Raw genomic sequence first — 20,675 nt, 5'->3', positions numbered from 1 at the left:
TTGCTGTGACGTTTTGATAACCGTTAAACTCAAGGTGAGTTGTATCAATATATTTGCCTCAATATACTCTCACAAATTCAAAATGCTAATTCACAACAGAGAAGACGTCAGCAAGCGCAATCAGAGACCTAATTAAGAAGTTAAGATGCAGATAAATACACACCAAAATATGTTACAGATACGATAAACATTTCCATCATTCAGAATGTTAGTGAATACACAGCATCCAGCACAGCAAACAATCAATCAATCAAAAGCCCTTTTTACATCAAAATAATAACCACAGTGGCTATAGAGGGTGCAACAGTTCAACACCTCAGAAGCAAATGTCAGTTGACTTTTCATAGCTGAGCATTAATAGGTTGAGAGAGAGTCGGAAAAGCCAATCCATGATGAATACATGTGCTGTATTTAAATTAATTTAATAAAGTGTTGAACTTCTTCCATCCTCTTTCTCTGTCTTAGTTAGCCACTGACTACACTTTATCTAGCTAGTTAGCAGAGCAGTAGATCAGAACATATTCTTGTATTACAATGCCTAGATAATTATTTGTACAGTATCTCGACGTTGATGTCTATTTCAGACCTTATGGCATTTTTCAAGGATAAGCATAAGAGCATTAAAAGGGGAGAAAACCACTATAAGTCTGGCTATGTGGAGAAGTACAGCCAGCCAGAGTGAGGGGCAATTTACCGGTTTGGTCAGGGCCATGAGGGATACAGTTTAATCTGTGTAGGTGAGTTAAGTTTGAGCATCTTAGCAATACAATGTGTTTTATACTGCTGTCCACATTCCACGGAAAGAGCTACTTAATCAATTATACAGTGCATTTGGAAAGTATTCAGACCCCTTGACTTTTTCCACATTTTGTTACATTACAGCTTTATTCTAAAAATGATTCAATTAATGTTTTTCCTCATCAATTAACACACAATACCCCATAATGACAAATCGAAAACAGGTTTCTAGAAATTTGTGCACATTTTTTAACATAAAAAAACTGAAATACCTTGTTTACATAAGTATTCAGACCCTTTGCTAAGAGACTCAATGTATCTCAGGTCCATCCTGTTTCCATTGATCATCCTTGAAATGTTTCTACAACTTGATTGGAGTCCACCTGTGGTAAATTAAATTAATTGGAAAGGCACACACCTGTCTATATAAGGTCCCACAGTTGACAGTGCATGTCAGAGCAAAAACCAAGCCATGAGGTTTGTCAGTAGAGCTACAAGACAGGATTGTGTCAAGGCACAGATCTGGGGAAGGGTACCAACAAATTTCTACAGCATTGGAAGGTCCCTGAGAACACAGTGGCCTCCATCATTTGTAAATGGAAGAAGTTTGGAACCACCAAGACTCTTGCTAGAGCTGGCTCCCCAACCAAACTGAGCAATCGGGAGAGAAGGGCTGACCAAGAACCTGATGGTCACTCTGACAGAGCTCTAGAGTTCCTCTGTGGAGATGGGAGAACCTTCCAGAAGGACAACCATCTCTGCAGCACTCCACCAATCATGCCTTTATAGTAGAGTGGCTAGACTGAAGCCACTCCTCAGTAAAAGGCACATGACAGCCCGCTTGGAGTTTGCCAAAAGGCACCTAAAGACTCTGACCACGAGAAACAAGATTCTCTGGTATGATGAAACCAAGATTGAACTCTTTGGCCTGAATGCCAAGCGTCACGTCTGGAAGAAACCTGGCACCATCTCTACGGTGAAGCATGGTGGTGGCAGCATCATGCTGTGGGGATGTTTTTCAGAGGCATGGACTGGGAGACTAGTCAGGATCGAGGGAAAGATGAACGGAACAAAGTACAGAGAGATCGTGGAAGCGATGAGAATAGGAAAATTCAAATCTTTTGTGAAGCATCACAGCACAGTTGAAAAATATATGGCAAATAAAAATCCGAAATGGATGATGTTGGAAGATAGATGGGAAAGGTTGAGTGGAGCTGAAGGGTGGGACTAATAACAAGATAAACAATGTAGGGCATACGGGATCTGTGAAATGTGTATAGGTGCGGAGCTATTATGAAATAGCACAGTTACAAGTGGAAATCAAACTGGATGGACAACAGAAATAGAGGAAGGACTAAGAACAAACAAGAGAGAACTATTATAAAGTAGACTGTGTCTGTAAAATGTGTATAAGATGTATAAATATAAAACTAATTGTAATCCGGTTTGGAGCGAGCGGTCGCATTTGCATTCGCTCCGCAGGTAGTATAACTTTTCATTACATTTCATTACATTTCATTATAGTACAACGGTTTGATTTGTCTAACCTTAGCAATTTCTTCTTAGCTAGCTACATAGCCGTCTGTGTATCAAAGATAATTGCGTAATTATCGTATTTCGTTGTCTATCGTAGTCCACACTGCTATCTGCCCAGCAGCTAGCCAGCTAGCAAACGTCCACCGTCTACCGAATAGTAGTATAACTTTTCATTACATTTCATTATAGTACAACGGTTTGATTTTCATTTTCATTACAGTACAACGGTTTGATTTGTTTGATCTTAGCTAGCTACATAGCCGTCTTTGTATCAAACATAATTGTGTAGTTATTGAGGTTCGCTAGCCAGCTATCTTCGTCCTAACGTAACGCAACGTAGCCAACACTGCTAGCTAGCCACCGAATAGCAGCATTGTAGAAACGAGTGCATTACAACGGAACGACTTGATTTGTGTAGTGTTAGCTGGCTACACAGTTGTCTTTGCTATCTTTGATTTGTTTGATCTTAGCTAGCTACTTAGCTGGCTACATAGCCGTCTTTGTATCAAAGATAATTGTGTAGATATCGAGGTTCGCTGAGGTTCGCTAGCCAGGTATTCTCGTCCTAACGTAACGTAACGTAGTCAACCCTGCTAGCTAGCCAGCTAGCCACCGATTAGCAGCACTGTAGAAACGATTACATTACATTACAACGGAACGACTTGATTTGTGTAGTGTTAGCTAGCTACATAGTTTTCTTTGCTATCTTTGTATCTAAGATAATTGTGTAGTTTTGAGTAATTATCGGTTAGCTAGCCAGCTATTTTCGCCTGCCGCGCTGCCGTCCTCCTACCTAGCCAACACTGCTAGCTAGCCAACTTTTACCGAATAGCAGCACTGTAGAAACTTACATTACAACGGAACGACTTGATTAGCGTAGTGTTAGCTAGTTGTCTTTGCTGTCCTTGTATCCATGATAATTGTGTAGTTTAGAGAAATTTAGAGAAATTGTCGAGGTTACCTAGCCAGCTTCACTTTCAACAACGCAGCCACTGCTAGCCAGGCTACTTCACCAGCCAGCAGTACTATATCATTTTAGTCAATAAGATCTTTTATTTTTTTTGCAACGTAAGCTTAACTTTCTGAACATTCGAGACGTGTAGTCCACTTGTCATTCTAATCTCCTTTGCATTAGCGTAGCCTCTTCTGTAGTCTGTCAACTATGTGTCTGTCTATCCCTGTTCTCTCCTCTCTGCACAGACCATACAAACGCTTCACACCGCGTGGCCGCGCCCACCCTAACCTGGTGGTCCCAGCCCGCACGACCCACGTGGAGTTCCAGGTCTCCGGTAGCCTCTGGAACTGCCGATCTGCGGCCAACAAGGCAGAGCTCATCTCAGCCTATGCGTCCCTCCAGTCCCTCGACTTCTTGGCACTGACGGAAACATGGCTCACCACAGATAACACTGCTACTCCTACTGCTCTCTCTTCGCCTGCCCACGTGTTCTCGCACACCCCGAGAGCTTCTGGTCAGCGGGGTGGTGGCACCGGGATCCTCATCTCTCCCAAGTGGTCATTCTCTCTTTCTCCCCTTACCCATCTGTCTATCGCCTCCTTTGAATTCCATGCTGTCACAGTTACCAGCCCTTTCAAGCTTAACATCCTTATCATTTATCGCCCTCCAGGTTCCCTTGGAGAGTTCATCAATGAGCTTGATGCCTTGATAAGCTCCTTTCCTGAGGACGGCTCACCTCTCACAGTTCTGGGTGACTTTAACCTCCCCATGTCTACCTTTGACTCATTCCTCTCTGCCTCCTTCTTTCCACTCCTCTCCTCTTTTGACCTCACCCTCTCACCTTCCCCCCCTACTCACAAGGCAGGCAATACGCTTGACCTCATCTTTACTAGATGCTGTTCTTCCACTAACCTCATTGCAACTCCCCTCCAAGTCTCCGACCACTACCTTGTATCCTTTTCCCTCTCGCTCTCATCCAACACTTCCCACACTGCCCCTACTCGGATGGTATCGCGCCGTCCCAACCTTCGCTCTCTCTCCCCCGCTACTCTCTCCTCTTCCATCCTATCATCTCTTCCCTCTGCCCAAACCTTCTCCAACCTATCTCCTGATTCTACCTCCTCAACCCTCCTCTCCTCCCTTTCTGCATCCTTTGACTCTCTATGTCCCCTATCCTCCAGGCCGGCTCGGTCCTCCCCTCCCGCTCCGTGGCTCGACGACTCATTGCGAGCTCACAGAACAGGGCTCCGGGCAGCCGAGCGGAAATGGAGGAAAACTCGCCTCCCTGCGGACCTGGCATCCTTTCACTCCCTCCTCTCTACATTTTCCTCTTCTGTCTCTGCTGCTAAAGCCACTTTCTACCACTCTAAATTCCAAGCATCTGCCTCTAACCCTAGGAAGCTCTTTGCCACCTTCTCCTCCCTCCTGAATCCTCCTCCCCCTCCCCCCCCTCCTCTCTCTCTGCAGACGACTTCGTCAACCATTTAGAAAAGAAGGTCGACGACATCCGATCCTCGTTTGCTAAGTCAAACGACACCGCTGGTTCTGCTCACACTGCCCTACCCTGTGCTCTGACCTCTTTCTCCCCTCTCTCTCCAGATGAAATCTCGCGTCTTGTGACGGCCGGCCGCCCAACAACCTGCCCGCTTGACCCTATCCCCTCCTCTCTTCTCCAGACCATTTCCGGAGACCTTCTCCCTTACCTCACCTCGCTCATCAACTCATCCTTGACCGCTGGCTACGTCCCTTCCGTCTTCAAGAGAGCGAGAGTTGCACCCCTTCTGAAAAAACCTACACTCGATCCCTCCGATGTCAACAACTACAGACCAGTATCCCTTCATTCTTTTCTCTCCAAAACTCTTGAACGTGCCGTCCTTGGCCAGTTCTCCTGCTATCTCTCTCAGAATGACCTTCTTGATCCAAATCAGTCAGGTTTCAAGACTAGTCACTCAACTGAGACTGCTCTTCTCTGTATCACGGAGGCGCTCCGCACTGCTAAAGCTAACTCTCTCTCCTCTGCTCTCATCCTTCTAGACCTATCGGCTGCCTTCGATACTGTGAACCATCAGATCCTCCTCTCCACCCTCTCCGAGTTGGGCATCTCCGGCGCGGCCCACGCTTGGATTGCGTCCTACCTGACAGGTCGCTCCTACCAGGTGGCGTGGCGAGAATCTGTCTCCTCACCACGTGCTCTCACCACTGGTGTCCCCCAGGGCTCTGTTCTAGGCCCTCTCCTATTCTCGCTATACACCAAGTCACTTGGCTCTGTCATAACCTCACATGGTCTCTCCTATCATTGCTATGCAGACGACACACAATTAATCTTCTCCTTTCCCCCTTCTGATGAGGTGGCGAATCGCATCTCTGCATGTCTGGCAGACATATCAGTGTGGATGACGGATCACCACCTCAAGCTGAACCTCGGCAAGACGGAGCTGCTCTTCCTCCCGGGGAAGGACTGCCCGTTCCATGATCTCGCCATCACGGTTGACAACTCCATTGTGTCCTCCTCCCAGAGCGCTAAGAACCTTGGCGTGATCCTGGACAACACCCTGTCGTTCTCAACTAACATCAAGGCGGTGGCCCGTTCCTGTAGGTTCATGCTCTACAACATCCGCAGAGTACGACCCTGCCTCACACAGGAAGCGGCGCAGGTCCTAATCCAGGCACTTGTCATCTCCCGTCTGGATTACTGCAACTCGCTGTTGGCTGGGCTCCCTGCCTGTGCCATTAAACCCCTACAACTCATCCAGAACGCCGCAGCCCGTCTGGTGTTCAACCTTCCCAAGTTCTCTCACGTCACCCCGCTCCTCCGCTCTCTCCACTGGCTTCCAGTTGAAGCTCGCATCCGCTACAAGACCATGGTGCTTGCCTACGGAGCTGTGAGGGGAACGGCACCTCAGTACCTTCAGGCTCTGATCAGGCCCTACACCCAAACAAGGGCACTGCGTTCATCCACCTCTGGCCTGCTCGCCTCCCTACCACTGAGGAAGTACAGTTCCCGCTCAGCCCAGTCAAAACTGTTCGCTGCTCTGGCACCCCAATGGTGGAACAAACTCCCTCACGACGCCAGGACAGCGGAGTCAATCACCACCTTCCGGAGACACCTGAAACCCCACCTCTTCAAGGAATACCTAGGATAGGATAAAGCAATCCTTCTGCCCCCCCCCCCCCCCCTTAAAAGATTTAGATGCACTATTGTAAAGTGGCTGTTCCACTGGATGTCATAAGGTGAATGCACCAATTTGTAAGTCGCTCTGGATAAGAGCGTTTGCTAAATGACTTAAATGTAAATGTAAATTGAAGGTAAAAACAGAAATGTTTATCAGTTTACTCCAATTGGGGGATCGGTGGTAGGGTTTTCGGGGAATAATAATAAAGGTATACTCTTTAAAAAAAGTATGTATGTCTATGTAGGTATGTGTATGTATATATGTGTATATGTATGCATACGTGAATGGATATATATTTACCCCAAAAAATATGGGGGATTGGAAATGATGCAGACAATTACATTGGAAGCAACATTCTTTCCGCAATATTAAGCTGATCCACCCCACCCAAAAAAAAAGAAGAAAAAAAAGAAAAGAAAAAAAAGTACAGAGATCCATCATGAAAACCTGCTTCAGAGTGCTCAGGACCTCAGACTGGGTCGACGGCTCACCTTCCAACAGGACAACGACCCAAAGCACACGGCCAAGACAGCGCAGGAGTGGCTTTGGGACAAGTCTCAATGTCCTTGAGTGGCCTAGCCAGAGCCAAGACTTGAATCCGATCAAGCCGCTCTGGAGACCTGAAAATAGCTGTGCAGCGACGCTCCCCATCCAACCTGACAGAGCTTGAGAGGATCTGCAGAGAAGAATGGGAGAAACTCCCCAAATACAGGTGTGCCAAGCTTGTATCAAACTCAAGAAGACTCGAGACTGTAATCGTTGCCAAAGGTATTTCAACAAAGTACTGAGTAAAGGGTCTGAATACTTATGTAAATGTGATATAAGTGATAAATGTGATACACAAAATGTGTAAAAGAATCAAGGGGTCTGAATATTTTCCGAATGCACTGTAAAATCATTAATCAGATTGCCTCGGATACCAGACTTAGATGAGTGATAATTCAGTTCTAGAATGTTGTCATTGATGAGACTGAATCTAAAAATCTATTGACATCCAGAATTGACTTTGTTTAGATGTCCTGCGTGTGTTATAGTTTCATAACCAGAGACAAATCTTCAAAGGCACAGTATTTATTTATTGGGAGTGGCACATGCATTCACATAGTCTTGATTCTGTCGCCAAAAATGAAACGCTAATTATCTGCTAATTTGACTATCATACAGAACCACAAATGTCTGTCTCAAGCTTCACATCTCACCAGGGCCATGATGATCTGGATGAGACTGCAGGATTGAGGCAAAGGTAAGAATCTCTGGATTAACTGTGTAATGTTAGCTAAATTTAGTAATTCATAAATTAGCTAAAGTTGTTTAAATTGACAATTCTGCGAATTGTCTTGGGCAAGTTTTTAATTGAAAATGCCTGTTATCTAGCTAGGTAGCTCACGGTTAGTTAGTTAGCAACATTAGACTGGCTAGATGGCTAATAGCAGTCTATTTGCATAGCCATTTAAATGCATGAGAAATTCAGAAAAACAAGTTTCTTTCTTTGGCTTTTATAAACCAACAGTCTAGCTTGGCAGCAAACTTGGGGAAGCTATGGCTAGGCGTTCTTGATAATGTTTGTTTGTGTCTGTGGGTGAGGGGTGGGTAGCCTACTTCAAGTACTACTTGACTTGTAGCTACTCTAGCTAGCTGGATTATTTTAGTCTGGATTTTTGAGATTTCAGTATGGACTGATATCATCCTCTCGAGTCAAGAGTGTGTTTACTGCGGGAAAACGTTGTTTGCTGTTACCCTCTGGACAGCAGATCATTAGTATGGGCAAGGCTATGTAACCTTTATTTATGAATGAATGGTGGGAAAACGATTGTAACCATTTCTGTGTTTGACCGCTAGGTTTTTGGGGTATTATGACTCATACTGTGGTAGACCAATGCATTATGGTGCGTTCAAGACAACTGGGAACTCCGAAAAGTACAAGGTGAAATCATGACGTCAGTGATCTTCAGGTCAGAAAGTCGGGGCTCGAGAAAGAGGCCAGAGTTCTCGAGTTGGAATTCCGAGTTGAATCACTGTTCAAAAGGATTTTCCCCAGTCAGAGCTAGTTTTTTTTCTCGCAAGTTCCCAGTTGTCTTGAACACGCTGAAGTTGGAAGTCTGATATTTCTGAGTTCCCAGTTGTTTTGAACGTGGCATTAGCAGTTAGGTCTGTATATAAACCCTGGATTGCTGTTGCTATGTATTGGACAATGAGAGGCTTTGAAAGCACCGGTCAGCCATATTGGCACTCCTCAGAAGAAGCAGTCCTCCATAGGAATGAATTGAATTCCACAGTATTTGAATTAAATGGTTCAAGGACAAAATTACATGTATGTAGCTCAGATAATATAATTTAAAAGTATGCATTAAGGAGTCTGTAATAGAATAAACGTGGCAAAACAAATGTAGACATGAATAAATTAATTTCTATAGCTTCCAAAATATTTTTTGCAATGGTGCCGGAGTGCCAAGACGGTCTGGTCTGCTCAGCTAGTTAATTGACTATACAGCATATGAAACAGGAAAAAAAGGAGCGAGTGAGATGTTTTGGTTGCTCTTCGATCTCTAGTGAAGCTACGGGATGTGGTCGGGAGCGTCCCGTCTGCGCAGTGCTGCGCAAGAGTTGTCTGATAAACGATTGTGCAGTGTTATAAATTGTAGGTTTAAGGCAGCCCCACATCCCTTTCACTTCTTGTCAGAAAACTGCATATTGCACTACACTCGGGTGAGTATGTCCGAAACCAAACCACCACTTTGCATTTAGGAAAGTGACATCTGCTGTGCTTTAGAATGACTTATAGTTCCAGAAGTAAGATTGCAACTTTTAAGGCTTTGTTTTAAGGCTTTGGGGCCAATAAGGGGCACTCTTAAATTAAATTGACATGTCGGTGAAGATCTTTGTCTGAATGAAAAGTATTCTAACGGAATTATTAAAAAATATATACATCTGTAAATTAACATTACTTTTTGTATTAGAATTATTTTAGTTTGACTTCGACATCCCAAACTTGAAATGTCTCTCAGGACTTTTACGTTGCTCAGATTGTCTGGTTAAAAAAACAAACTTGAAAAAACAAATAAGACTAATACTTTTTTCAAAGCTGTAACTCAATGTGACTGATTTTCACATTCTTTGCTTAGCCTGTAAACATTACAACATGAGCAAAAGAGCAAATTCCAATTTTCTGGTGGCGTTGTTGGCTTTGAATGTCCTAAACAATCAATAAATCAAAGAAAAGAGGAACATTGTTACTTTTGTTGGTTAATTTGGTGGTAAATAAACATTCCTCTGTAGCCTATTGTATATCCATATTAATAATTTCATTTTGATATTTGATTTAGTGTATTGTTGAATAGTGTTTAGGTACACAAAAATTGTAAACATTACTATAACATTTGTTGCGGTAGGTCCTGAGATGCGTAAGAACTTGCACATGAGGGGGTATTTTGGATCAAAATGTGATGGAGATACAGTAACTCCAAAAGGTTTGAGAAGTACTGTTATACACAACCATTGCTGTGGACCAAATGTTATTACAATGGATAATCTCTGCACACAAAATGACTACTGTACAACAGACTCTTTTTGTATCAAAAATGCATTTTTGCAAGTCTCTAAAATAGTCTTCAGTTGATTAGCACATCATAGGTGCCATTTGAGGATGCAAACATGCTTTTGATGCAACAGGTGCAATAGAATGCAAACAGCTGTAGTTCAGAGTAACCTAGCCCTTGTTCATGAATCTCAGTTCCAGACATTACACATAAGTCATTGGACAAGGGCGTCTTCTGTGGGGGGGGGGGGGGGGGGGGGGATTTGTTGTCGGTCTGGGATAATGGTGTTTATGTAAGCCATGACCAGTCTTTCAACGCACGTGCTATGGGTCGTTAGTCATTTAGGCAAGTTACCTTAGTGTTCTTGGCCACAAGGACTATGGTGGTCTGCTTGAAACATGTTGGTATTACAGACTAAGACAGGGAGAGGTTGAAAATGTCAGTGAAGACAGCGCATGCTCGGAGTACACAAAGTAATTTAGCTCATCTGGTAGGCTTGTGTCACTGGTCAGCTCTTGGCTGTGCTTCCCTTTGTAGTCTGTAATAGTTTGCAAGCCCTGCCACATCCGACAAGCGTCGGAACCGGTGTAGTACGATTCGATCTTAGTCCTGTATTGACTCTTTGCCTGTTTGATGGTTCGTCGGGGGCATAGCGGGATTTCTTATAAGCTTCCGGGTTAGAGTCCCGCTCCTTGAAAGCGGCAGCTCTACACTTTAGCTCAGTGTGGATGTTGCCTGTAAACCATGGTTTCATTTACAGATATCATTTACAAACAAAGCATTTGTGTTTAGTGAGTCTGTCAGATCAGAGACAGTCGGGATGACCAGGGATGTTCTTTTGATAAGTGCGTAAATTGGACCATTTTCCTGCCCTGCTAAGCATTCAAAATGAAAAATGTAAAAAGTACAATATATTCTTTAGGAATATAGTAAAGTAAAAGTTGCCAAAAATATAAATAGTAAAGTACAGAAAAAAACGACTTAAGTAGTACTTTAAAGTTTTTTTACTTAAGTACTTTACACCACTGCGAACACCTGTGTGTAAGCGTAACTTGGGAAGTATAGTTTCTTTGGATGGAGTCACCCATAGCTGTATTGATCTATGCAAAACTACAGTATGTGTATCTTATTTGAATGATTCTTTCTCACTGATGAAAGATAAGGGTCATATGTTTCGAAATCCTTATCGCAAGCTATGATTATTGACGTTTCTAAACGTTAAATCACAGCGTCAGGGTTGTAGTTCACGAAGCAGTCATGGGCGAAGCTAATGGCTGAGAACTGTGTTTGAGACTACAGTTTGAGAGCTAAAAGTATCCTAACCTTTAACATACACGTATTAGTTGGAATTTGGAAACGGACATTTCTGACTTGCTAACTGGTTGTAGTTATACAGGTTTATTTTTTTAAATTGCATTTCCTTTAAAAACAGCTCATATTTTTGTACAACATTTTATACACATAACATGGTATAAAAGCATAAAACACAGCATTTGAATATTACATTTAAGTTTGTTAAAGTACATGTTGTTAAAACTAATAGAAACAACCATGAATAAAAGTACTTTTTCTTGTAAAACATCCAATCTGTAAAAGCCATTTAAAGTGTACAAATTATTTAATAAAAAAAAAAACATTTAAGACATGTAAAAATAAAAATAAAATAAAAACTTTGTTAAAAAGCTGTCTTCGGTCCTTTGTACAGGAACGGGGTGAGTCCTTATCAAGCTCGCCTCCTCCTGCTCTTCCGAATCAATCACTGTCCTGTCACTCGGGGCCCAGAGGAGACCCCTCCCCTAGGCGCCACAGCGCTGTCAGGCCGTGGCCGCCGGGACCTTGGGTGTTGTGGGGGACCCTTCGCCTGGGGTCGAAGCCCCCTTTCTTTTTTACCATCCCAGGGCTTCCGTGGCTACCATGGCCACTGCCTGGGGGTTGGTCTCTACTCGTTTCGCTACCAGCAGGTTGCAGGAGGACCACAGTGCATCCTTCAGACACGTGTAGTTATACAGGTGCCGCGTTCAAATAGTTAGCAAGTCGGAAATTTCGGAGTTTCATCGTTTCCACTAACACTTGAATGCACCATTAGACTTTTACATGTTCTTATTGCCGCTGGTTATCCATTATGCAAATGCTTAACATTTCATATTTTGACATTTGCAGGGTTCTACACTGCGACCATTTTACTCGCATATTCAACAAAATGTGTGCGAACTGCAAAAGTCAATGAGCACATGTACAAGTTGCAGTTTATACCCGCTGTTTGTTTTATATCATGTATGTCCCGCCTACTTCCTGGTTCAAGTCCTGTACTGTTTTTGAAGTCCTGTACTGCTTTTGAATGGGCTTTCGGCTTACATAATCAAATTCTTGAAAATGGGGTCATTTAAGAAATTTTAAATAATATTCGTATTCATGGATTAATTTACCTTTAACCAATGCCTTTTATGAAGGTTTTCGAATATGAAAAAAAATGCAATCAGGTAGAAGAAAATATAATATAAGAATAATTGTACATATCTTAAAGGACAACGTTATCATTGATCATCAAAGATGTTTTATAACTAAACCAAGATAGACCACAGCCTGTCGTTTCAAATGGGAACAATTGAGTCATTGTGGGCAGAAAAGAAAAGACGTGTGCAGAACCAAGAACGAGTTAGTGAGTTCCTATTGGCGCCTTCTAGCACATATTTGCATATTTCCGTGAGGGAACGCCTACTCTGAAGTGCGCGTGTGCATTAACTCAATTCGCCTTTGCACTCCTAAACAACGCAACAACAAAAAATGACTTGGCAAAGTCTACAAAACTTAGTCCACTCTGTTCGTAACTGATTTTAGTTTTGTGAACCGAACTATATTGAGATCAAATGTTTCATCGATGAGGAAATTTGCATAATGTCGGTAAAAATCCATCTCGTAGTGAGTGGAAACGCAAAGCGGATGCTTCATATTGATACATCCGGTAAGATATCTGTCTCATTGTTCTATCTGTGATATAAGCTTTTAGTCCATTAAAAAAACAGTACGGGCCTTGAACAAGGAAGTAAGCAGTACTTGCCGTTTTCAACGCGCAGCTCAACGAGCCAATCGTAGCCGAGTTGAAGCTCGTTTAGCTGAACGCGCCAATCATAACCTAGTTAGAGTCTGGAACCGCGAGCCTTTGAGACGAGTACCTTAAGTGCGCCCGTTTTGGCTCGCTACTGTAAAGCAGAATGAAGAGCATCCAATTAAATTTTAGGCGACAATGTCAACAGGATCCAGAGGAGGCCGGGTCCGAGTCTGCCAGTGATCTTGTCGATATTGATTTTGCTGAGCCACCAACAACACAAGATGAAGATTCGGCCAGCAGTAGCCTTAACACTGGCACTGCCCCAGTGTCGCCAACCACTGCCGGTGGGAAACAATACAAATACAACGCACAGTGGGAGAAAGCGTTCCCGTGGTTGCATTTTGAAGGAAATGTTATGTTTTGCAAATATTGCAAGGCCGAACCACAACTTGCAGGCAAGCTTTCTTCGTTTGTGGTGGGGAATCCTCACTTGAAGAAGGACACTGTTAAAAAACACAACGCGTCGAAAAAGCACATTGAGTGCAGAGATATCCACATCAAGAGTACCAACGAATATCCGGTAACAATTCAATCGGCTCTGAGGAGGCAGGTGAGAATTTCGGAAGATAAGAGAAGACAATTAAAAAAAAATATATAGCATACTTGATTAGAAAATTTCGACCAATGATTGCGTTCTGCAACCGGTGTGGTGATATATGCCAAAGACAACTTGGAACGAGAGGTCAACTCATGACGTCAGTTATCTTCAGGTTGTAAAGTCGGAGCTCTAGAAAGATGTCTGTGTTTCCGAATTGGAATTACAGTTCAAAAGATTTCCCCGTCGGGGCACGTTTTCCCCCAGTTGTCTTAAACGTGGCAATAGCTAGGTCTTGTTCCCAGACGTTACCAACCAATGGTTGCGTATGTAACAGTTTTGCTTCCGTCCCTCTCCTCGAACCCTCTGCACACACAGACAACAGCCACCCTCGAAGCATCATTACCCGTTGCTCCACAAAATCCGCTGCCCTTGCAGAGCAAGGGGAACAACTACTTCAAGGTCTCGGAGTGACGTCACCGATTAAAACGCTATTAGCGCGCACCCCGGGTTACTAGCTAGCCATTTCACATCGGTTACACGTACAACGTCATCGACTGACAAATTGCTATAACGTGTGGTTAGCAAATACTTATCCTGCCTTAAGATATGGCATATGGCACAGTTTGTCTTAAAAAACGGAAAGGAGTTATTTTACGCGTGCCGCGGCAACCACTTATGAAGTCGGACATTACGAGTTTCCTAGTTCCGACTCATACACGTGAACGCGGCATTAGGCCAACGAGCCATTACAGAATTAGTGCCTATAAAAACGCTCCGGCACTATTGATTGCAAAGGGTTGTCACTAGTTAACACAGCCACAAAGTCATAAATGCATTCTATTTCTACAATTTATTTTCTTAAAATCCCATACTGCTAATCGTATGCCTAACCTCAAATTAAGACCAAAAAAGCTACTTTTAGTTTATAGCCAATTTTTACTTTGGCTGTGCGATCAAGTGGGAACCACTGACGGGCTTCGATTATGTGCCCCGGTAGGTGGGTGAAAAGTGATTGCATTCGTTTTGGAACCGGGCTGCCTCCCGGGCGTGAGTCAGGTGATCCGCCCTGGTCAACAGCGAAGTCGGCTCAAAACAAAATTGACGTGTAGTAATGACAGAGCTGCCAACTCACGCATTGACCCTCTTCTCACACTCTCACGGCACACCTCTATGTCACGCATTGAAAAGTACTGCATTTATTTATCTAATTAGTCCATTGTATAGTCCGCGCTTTAACTGTTCAACTGTGCTCCAAATTGTTTTGAAATCAGAGCATCTGCGCCTGCAATTTAACATCACGAGCGGGAACCTCTATCATTGTCTTGTCTTGCCTCAGCACTGTGAACCATATCTAGCAGTTCAAATGATGTAAAGGGATCAAGGGGATTGGATGCATGGTTTAAAGAAACGCCCCCCAAGATTAGAGTGGAGATGAATGGAGAGAGAGAACATAGTCTGCTGAGTTTATAAAACTGTAAAAAGACCTGCACGGCAGTGCTGTTTTATGTACAATGTTGTCCACAAAATTAGTTTCTCCTGTCCCTATTATTGCAGAATGCAGCCTTTTTGACAGCATTTAATCCACACTGTTTGTAACTATGAAAATGATTTTGTCAAACAGATTGTGAACCAAAAACTGTAAATTTGATTCTACAGGGATGACAATGAATTTAACAATAATTTGGTTAGGGTGTCGGGAGTTTTGATCTTTTTACTTTATTTAGTCCGATCAGTAGAACAATTCTCATTCTTAACAATGGGCTACAATATAGAGTAATTACTGTGCTTTTCAGAAAGTACACGACTGTTATTCCCCACAGTTATTTTATTATTCCACTTCTTCCCAGTTTTACCTGTGTAATCATATATTTGAAATTTGATATGCCTACTTGTCTTTGAAAATTAATAATATTAGGCTATACATTATTGCTGCCATTCATGGACAGTTTTGAATAAGTCAAACAAATAAGTATTTGATATTAAATGCTCCAGGAATCAAATATTATTTGAGATTTTAGTATTGTGCACATGCTAGGCAGAGATGACAAGGGGACTCACTACTCCTAAACACGTCATATTTTGTCTAGTTGGCATAAACCACCTGAATATTGATATTCATTAGATTTTTAGGGGAGATTGGTAATCGAACACTGCCATTAAAAAGAGTGCTCCTTAAACCACGCCCCAGTGGGCAGAGCTAGGCATGTTGCTTGTGCACTGGGACACATTTTATTACTGAGATAGGCCTCTCATTTTTACAATGGGTCTGCGGTGGTTCTGTGTAGTTCATCTAATATATTTCAGACCATGTGTATTGCAGTTAATTTTGTCTGATTTTTTAATTTTTAATTTTGTCTCACTTAATAAGTGAAATATCTTTGAGTAGCAAACAGGGAAACAAGTCCCAGACACTTCTCAATAGAAACTGTTCTGCCTAAGGGGGGCGCTGTTTACCTGAATTCTTTGTATTATCTAGTGACCACCATTCCTCTGAATAAATTTTGCTCGTTCACAAGAGACCTGGTTGATATTAAATTCACATTATTGTAATTGTCCCTTGTCATAGACACACTTTGTACTTTTCACAAAAAAAAAGACCGCCATTGTGAATTCATTGTATGTTTTGTACAGTCTGATTTGGACATTTTTGTTCTCTGTTGTAGAGCAAGTAAAATATAGACTTTATGTAAACTGGAATTGTGACTAATAGTATACTGAAGGTTGAGTTCTCTTGATATCAGAGATGTGCCTTACGGCGTCCACATACTTCCCAGCCGAAACAGTTCGGAAGAGTTTGTGTATGTTTGTTTTGGACTTCGGTTTTGTGCCCGAACAGCTGAAAACCCTTACCGAAGTCCCTTTATCGGTGATAGGTAAACAATAGAGATGATTCAATAACTCGTTGTCATTCAACGATAGATTACTAGTTTTCATGCACATTTCGTTGAGAAATACTGCAAACATCTTAGATGTAAAATTGCATGACTTTTTTGACTGAGTTTATGACCGATTTTCGTGAGTTATTTTAGATTAATTCTGAGGAAGTGTATACTGGCTACGGCATCTCAAAATGGACACACAGTACTATTGCATTTTTTCCCCTTGTTTTTCAAGCGAAGTTCTTTTAAGGGAGTATGCGAGCACACTCGTTTGGTTCAGCTAGGAGCAAGCCGAACTGAAGCATGCCGACACCTTTACCCAGTCGGTTAGGGGGAGTTAAGTGAACCACTTACATTAGTGAGTGCATACATTTTCATACTGGTCCTCCGTGAGAATCAGACCCACAACCCTGCCGTAGCAAGTGCCGTGCTCTACCAAGTGAGCCACACGGGACTGCACAGATGCTAGACCGTGGAATCACAGTTGACTTGTAGTATTTTGATACTTTAAGTATTTATTTTATTGACAAGTTGTGTTGAACACAGGGTGTACATGTGTCCACTGTCCAAAGTCTCTCACTCACTGCCTCATCACCTGGGAGCTAACACATCTTCAACTACCAGCACCTAAGGAATTAGTCCCCTTGGTTAACCCCAACAAAGGCTAAATACTAGGCCTACATGGCAACAAAAACACTTCCAATTGTTACATGACTGTTCAGAATCTGTAGAATATAAAGATCCACTGGGCTGAATTGTGTCATTCAATTATTAGCAATTTTATTAATTATAAACATTGATCCATCCATCACACAAGCGCACAAAGGTTATGATAGGCAAGGTTCAAATGATTCTGCATTGCTTTTCAATGGAATTGACCTCAACCCTAGTAGTAATAATTTATTGATCCCAACTTGGATGATTGCGTATTAAGGATGCCATGCATTTCAATAAGGATAGAGCAAGTGTCTGTTTTCCATCCAGTATTAAATCACGGTCATATGTGACCAGCAGGCTCAGACAATATCCATAGCTAGGCTATAGTGGATAGCCAGATTTAAAACACTTCAAGACCCTGTGGGTCAGATGGCTTTTCATAAAGATGTCATGCTAAGTAAATAAATCCATGTGTGGGGGGGAGACTGAAGCAGTGGGTGCAGCAACAGGCAGATAGGGGGGAGGCCAGGTACGTCCAGGTGTAGGCCAGGGTGCCCTCAGGCGTTGTCCTGGGAGATGCATAGAAATAGAAAAGAGGGGTTAGTGAGAACATCCCTAAGATCTTACTTATTAGGTCATAGATAAAATTGACTGCAATGTACTTGACTCAGATATATTAGCATAACTACACAGAACCACCGCATGCATACCCATTGTAAAATGAGATTCTATCTCCGTATGATATCGCCTTACTAAAATGTGCACAAACAACATGCCTAGCTCCGCCCGCTGGGGTGTGGCTTACAGAGCGCTCTTTGCAATCTGCACTCGTAACTTGTACCAGGGTCTCGAGTTATATCACCACACAGACTGGGATCAGAAATCGTCTCTGGCATTTCTAACACACCAGCCCCCATTGAGGCTCCCACAACGGCCAATTTTTTTTCCCCTCTACACCGCGCCCTTTGTTTGTGGTGAATCTTAACCTGAAGACGGACACTGTTGCTAAGCAACAGGTCGAAAAGCACATTGAGTGCAGGGATTCATTCATACCAGAACTCAGGATATTTTGTAGGGTACAAATAAACTACAAACTGTTAACTATCATCAGTGGATAGCCAGATTTAAAGCACTGGAACTAACCCCTTTCTCCATTCTTAACAGAACAACTTTCTGGCGTCACATTTTACCTCACCTCTCAAGATGACGATGACTCAGTATGACCTGTCAAACACGCTCCCACCCCACACACTGACCCGGCTGGCACGGGAGTGGCTGGCAGAGGACACACCAAACTTTGACCCTGCAGGGCTGTGTGTGGGGTCACATGAGGTCGAGGCCAGGTTGTTGTGCAAAACGCCGTGCAGCGTGCTGGCGGGCAGGCCTTTCTTCACCGCTGTCTTCACTGAGCTCAGCTGCACTGTGGAATGGGCACACAAAGAGGGAGCACAGCTGGGTAAGAGACCAACTATGAGCCTGGTCAAAAAACATGCGGGAGGTTTTAGAGAATACAGATACCTCACAAACGTGATGACAATACAATTCATCTCTGATCACACTGCCAAATTCATTTGAAGAAGGTATTGGGGAAACAAGCTTTGAGTTTGGCATTCACAAAATTCCAATGGAATAGATTCCAACTGATCACAATCTAACCATTAAATACAGTTCACTCACATGATGTTTGTAATTTTTAGGTAAACTCTACTTTGACCTCACCTCCACCAGGTCCAGATGCGGTGGCCCAGACTGCTGTGGTCAGAGGCCCAGCAAGGTGCGTCCTCCTCGGGGAGAGACCGGCCCTCAACTGCCTGGCCCGGGCCTCGGGGATAGCCACCCGCTGCTCCCAGCTACAGAGCATCGCCAGGGAGGCAGGCTGGCACGGCCATGTGGCTGGCACGCGTAAAACCACCCCTGGGTTCCGGCTGGTGGAGAAGTATGCCATGCTGGTGGGCGGCGTGTCCATGCACAGACAGGACCTGAGTGGGATGGTGATGCTGAAAGACAATCATATATGGGCATCAGGGAGTATCACAAAGGTAGGCAGGGGTGGGTGTCTCAAACTGTACATTTGACATCAACCTATACTAGGATGTGGTTGTCGATTCCTCTTTAATCCTTTTACAAATGCATGAAAATCAGAGTGCAAGAATACATGTATGTCTTTTATATTCCAAGATGTACCATTAGATCTGGCATTTTTCTAATATGAGAGCTGAAGTTTTCCCCTCTGTGCATTTTGAATAGTGATTAATTTTGCATTCTGATAGAGAACTGATTTGATGTAATACCTACCTGTGGGTCTTCCAGGCGGTGAGGGACGCCCGCTCGGTGTGTGGCTTCAGCAGTAAGATCGAGGTGGAGTGCGGCAGCCGGGAGGAGGGCAGTGAGGCGGCCACGGCAGGAGCCGACATCGTCATGCTGGACAACTTTAAGCCACAGGTGAGGCTGATGGACGTCCCAAAGACATCAGGGAAGTAATGTAGAAGAGGTAGAGACGTACTGGAGGGCTTGCGATAAAGCAGAAGAAATATTTCCGTTGGACATTCATGTACATTGGACTATCAATTAAGTAATATTCTTCTTCCTCCTGAATGTCAGTGCTGTGCATTTCGTTCAATCTCTTCTTTCCTACACGGTCTCTTCCCGCACTCATCCCTTCCGGCCTCTATTCCTCCTCTGTCCTTTCCTCTCTCAGGAACTCCATGCGGCTGCCCAGCTTCTGAAGGAGGAGTTCCCGTCTGTGCTAATCGAGGCCAGTGGAGGGGTGACCCCAGACTCCCTGCCCCAGTATCTCTCCCCCCACGTGGACATCATCTCTCTGGGCTGCATAACCCAGGGCTGCCCCGTGGTAGACTTCTCCCTCAAGGTTCAAAAGCCTGTTGCCTTTCCAATCATTTTCCAATCACAGTAACTGGCAATTCAGGATTTTTGTTAATAAAGTGAAAATAAAAAGCAATGGTCAATTTCCTCACAATTGATCCTGGAGATGATCAAGAGACAAAAAAATCCAGGAATGTTACATGAGATTTAAAACTGACATTCAGAGATGGTGACTGTATAATTTCTATGATGCGTACAACTAATTTATAAATCATTATTAAAACTGTGAAGTAAGACTGTTCCCTCAGTTTCTTTTGTCCCAAAGTGATCATTATCTATTGTATGGGATATGCTTTAGAATCCCAAATCTTTATGATCCACTGGAAGAAAAGATGACAAATTAGTAACCAAGTCACTATACTGTTAAACCTTCATATGGATTAAAACACACTGCACTTCTTCCACTAAAAGTGCCATCACCTGTTAAATGAATAAACCAGTTATCAGTATTCAAAACACTTAAGTTAAACGCATAAAATGGCCATCTTTGAATTTACATTATATATGCCTAATAATGCTATGCCCAAACCGGGTCCGCATGCTCCTACACCAAACGCGATCACGACACGCAGGTTGAAATATCAAAACAAACTGAACCAATTATATTAATTTGGGGACAGGTCGAAAAGAATTCAACATTTATGGCAATTTAGGTAGCTAGCTTGCTGTTG

At 43.2% G+C, this 20,675-nt stretch overlaps 1 protein-coding gene across 4 annotated transcripts; it reads left to right on the top strand.

Moving 5' to 3' along the window:
- Positions 1–7,583: 7,583 nt before the first annotated feature.
- On the top strand, positions 7,584–20,240 carry LOC129839440 (nicotinate-nucleotide pyrophosphorylase [carboxylating]-like). 4 transcript variants are annotated; one of them, XM_055906902.1, is made up of 5 exons: positions 7,584–7,645; positions 18,286–18,577; positions 18,850–19,160; positions 19,432–19,563; positions 19,820–20,240. In XM_055906902.1, exons 2-5 carry the CDS (start codon positions 18,325–18,327, stop codon positions 20,033–20,035), a joined length of 912 nt encoding a protein of 303 aa, XP_055762877.1. In that variant the 5' UTR covers positions 7,584–7,645; positions 18,286–18,324; the 3' UTR covers positions 20,036–20,240. The 4 variants fall into 4 exon arrangements, with proteins under 4 accessions (XP_055762877.1, XP_055762875.1, XP_055762876.1 ...); XM_055906900.1 differs by lacking the exon at positions 7,584–7,645 and adding an exon at positions 8,946–9,108; XM_055906901.1 differs by lacking the exon at positions 7,584–7,645 and adding an exon at positions 12,666–12,900.
- The last annotated feature ends 435 nt before the right edge of the window (positions 20,241–20,675 follow it).

Source organism: Salvelinus fontinalis, chromosome 40 (genome assembly GCF_029448725.1).
Source record: "Salvelinus fontinalis isolate EN_2023a chromosome 40, ASM2944872v1, whole genome shotgun sequence".
Classification (NCBI taxonomy): domain Eukaryota; kingdom Metazoa; phylum Chordata; class Actinopteri; order Salmoniformes; family Salmonidae; genus Salvelinus; species Salvelinus fontinalis.
This window is presented reverse-complemented; position numbering and strand designations above follow the sequence as displayed.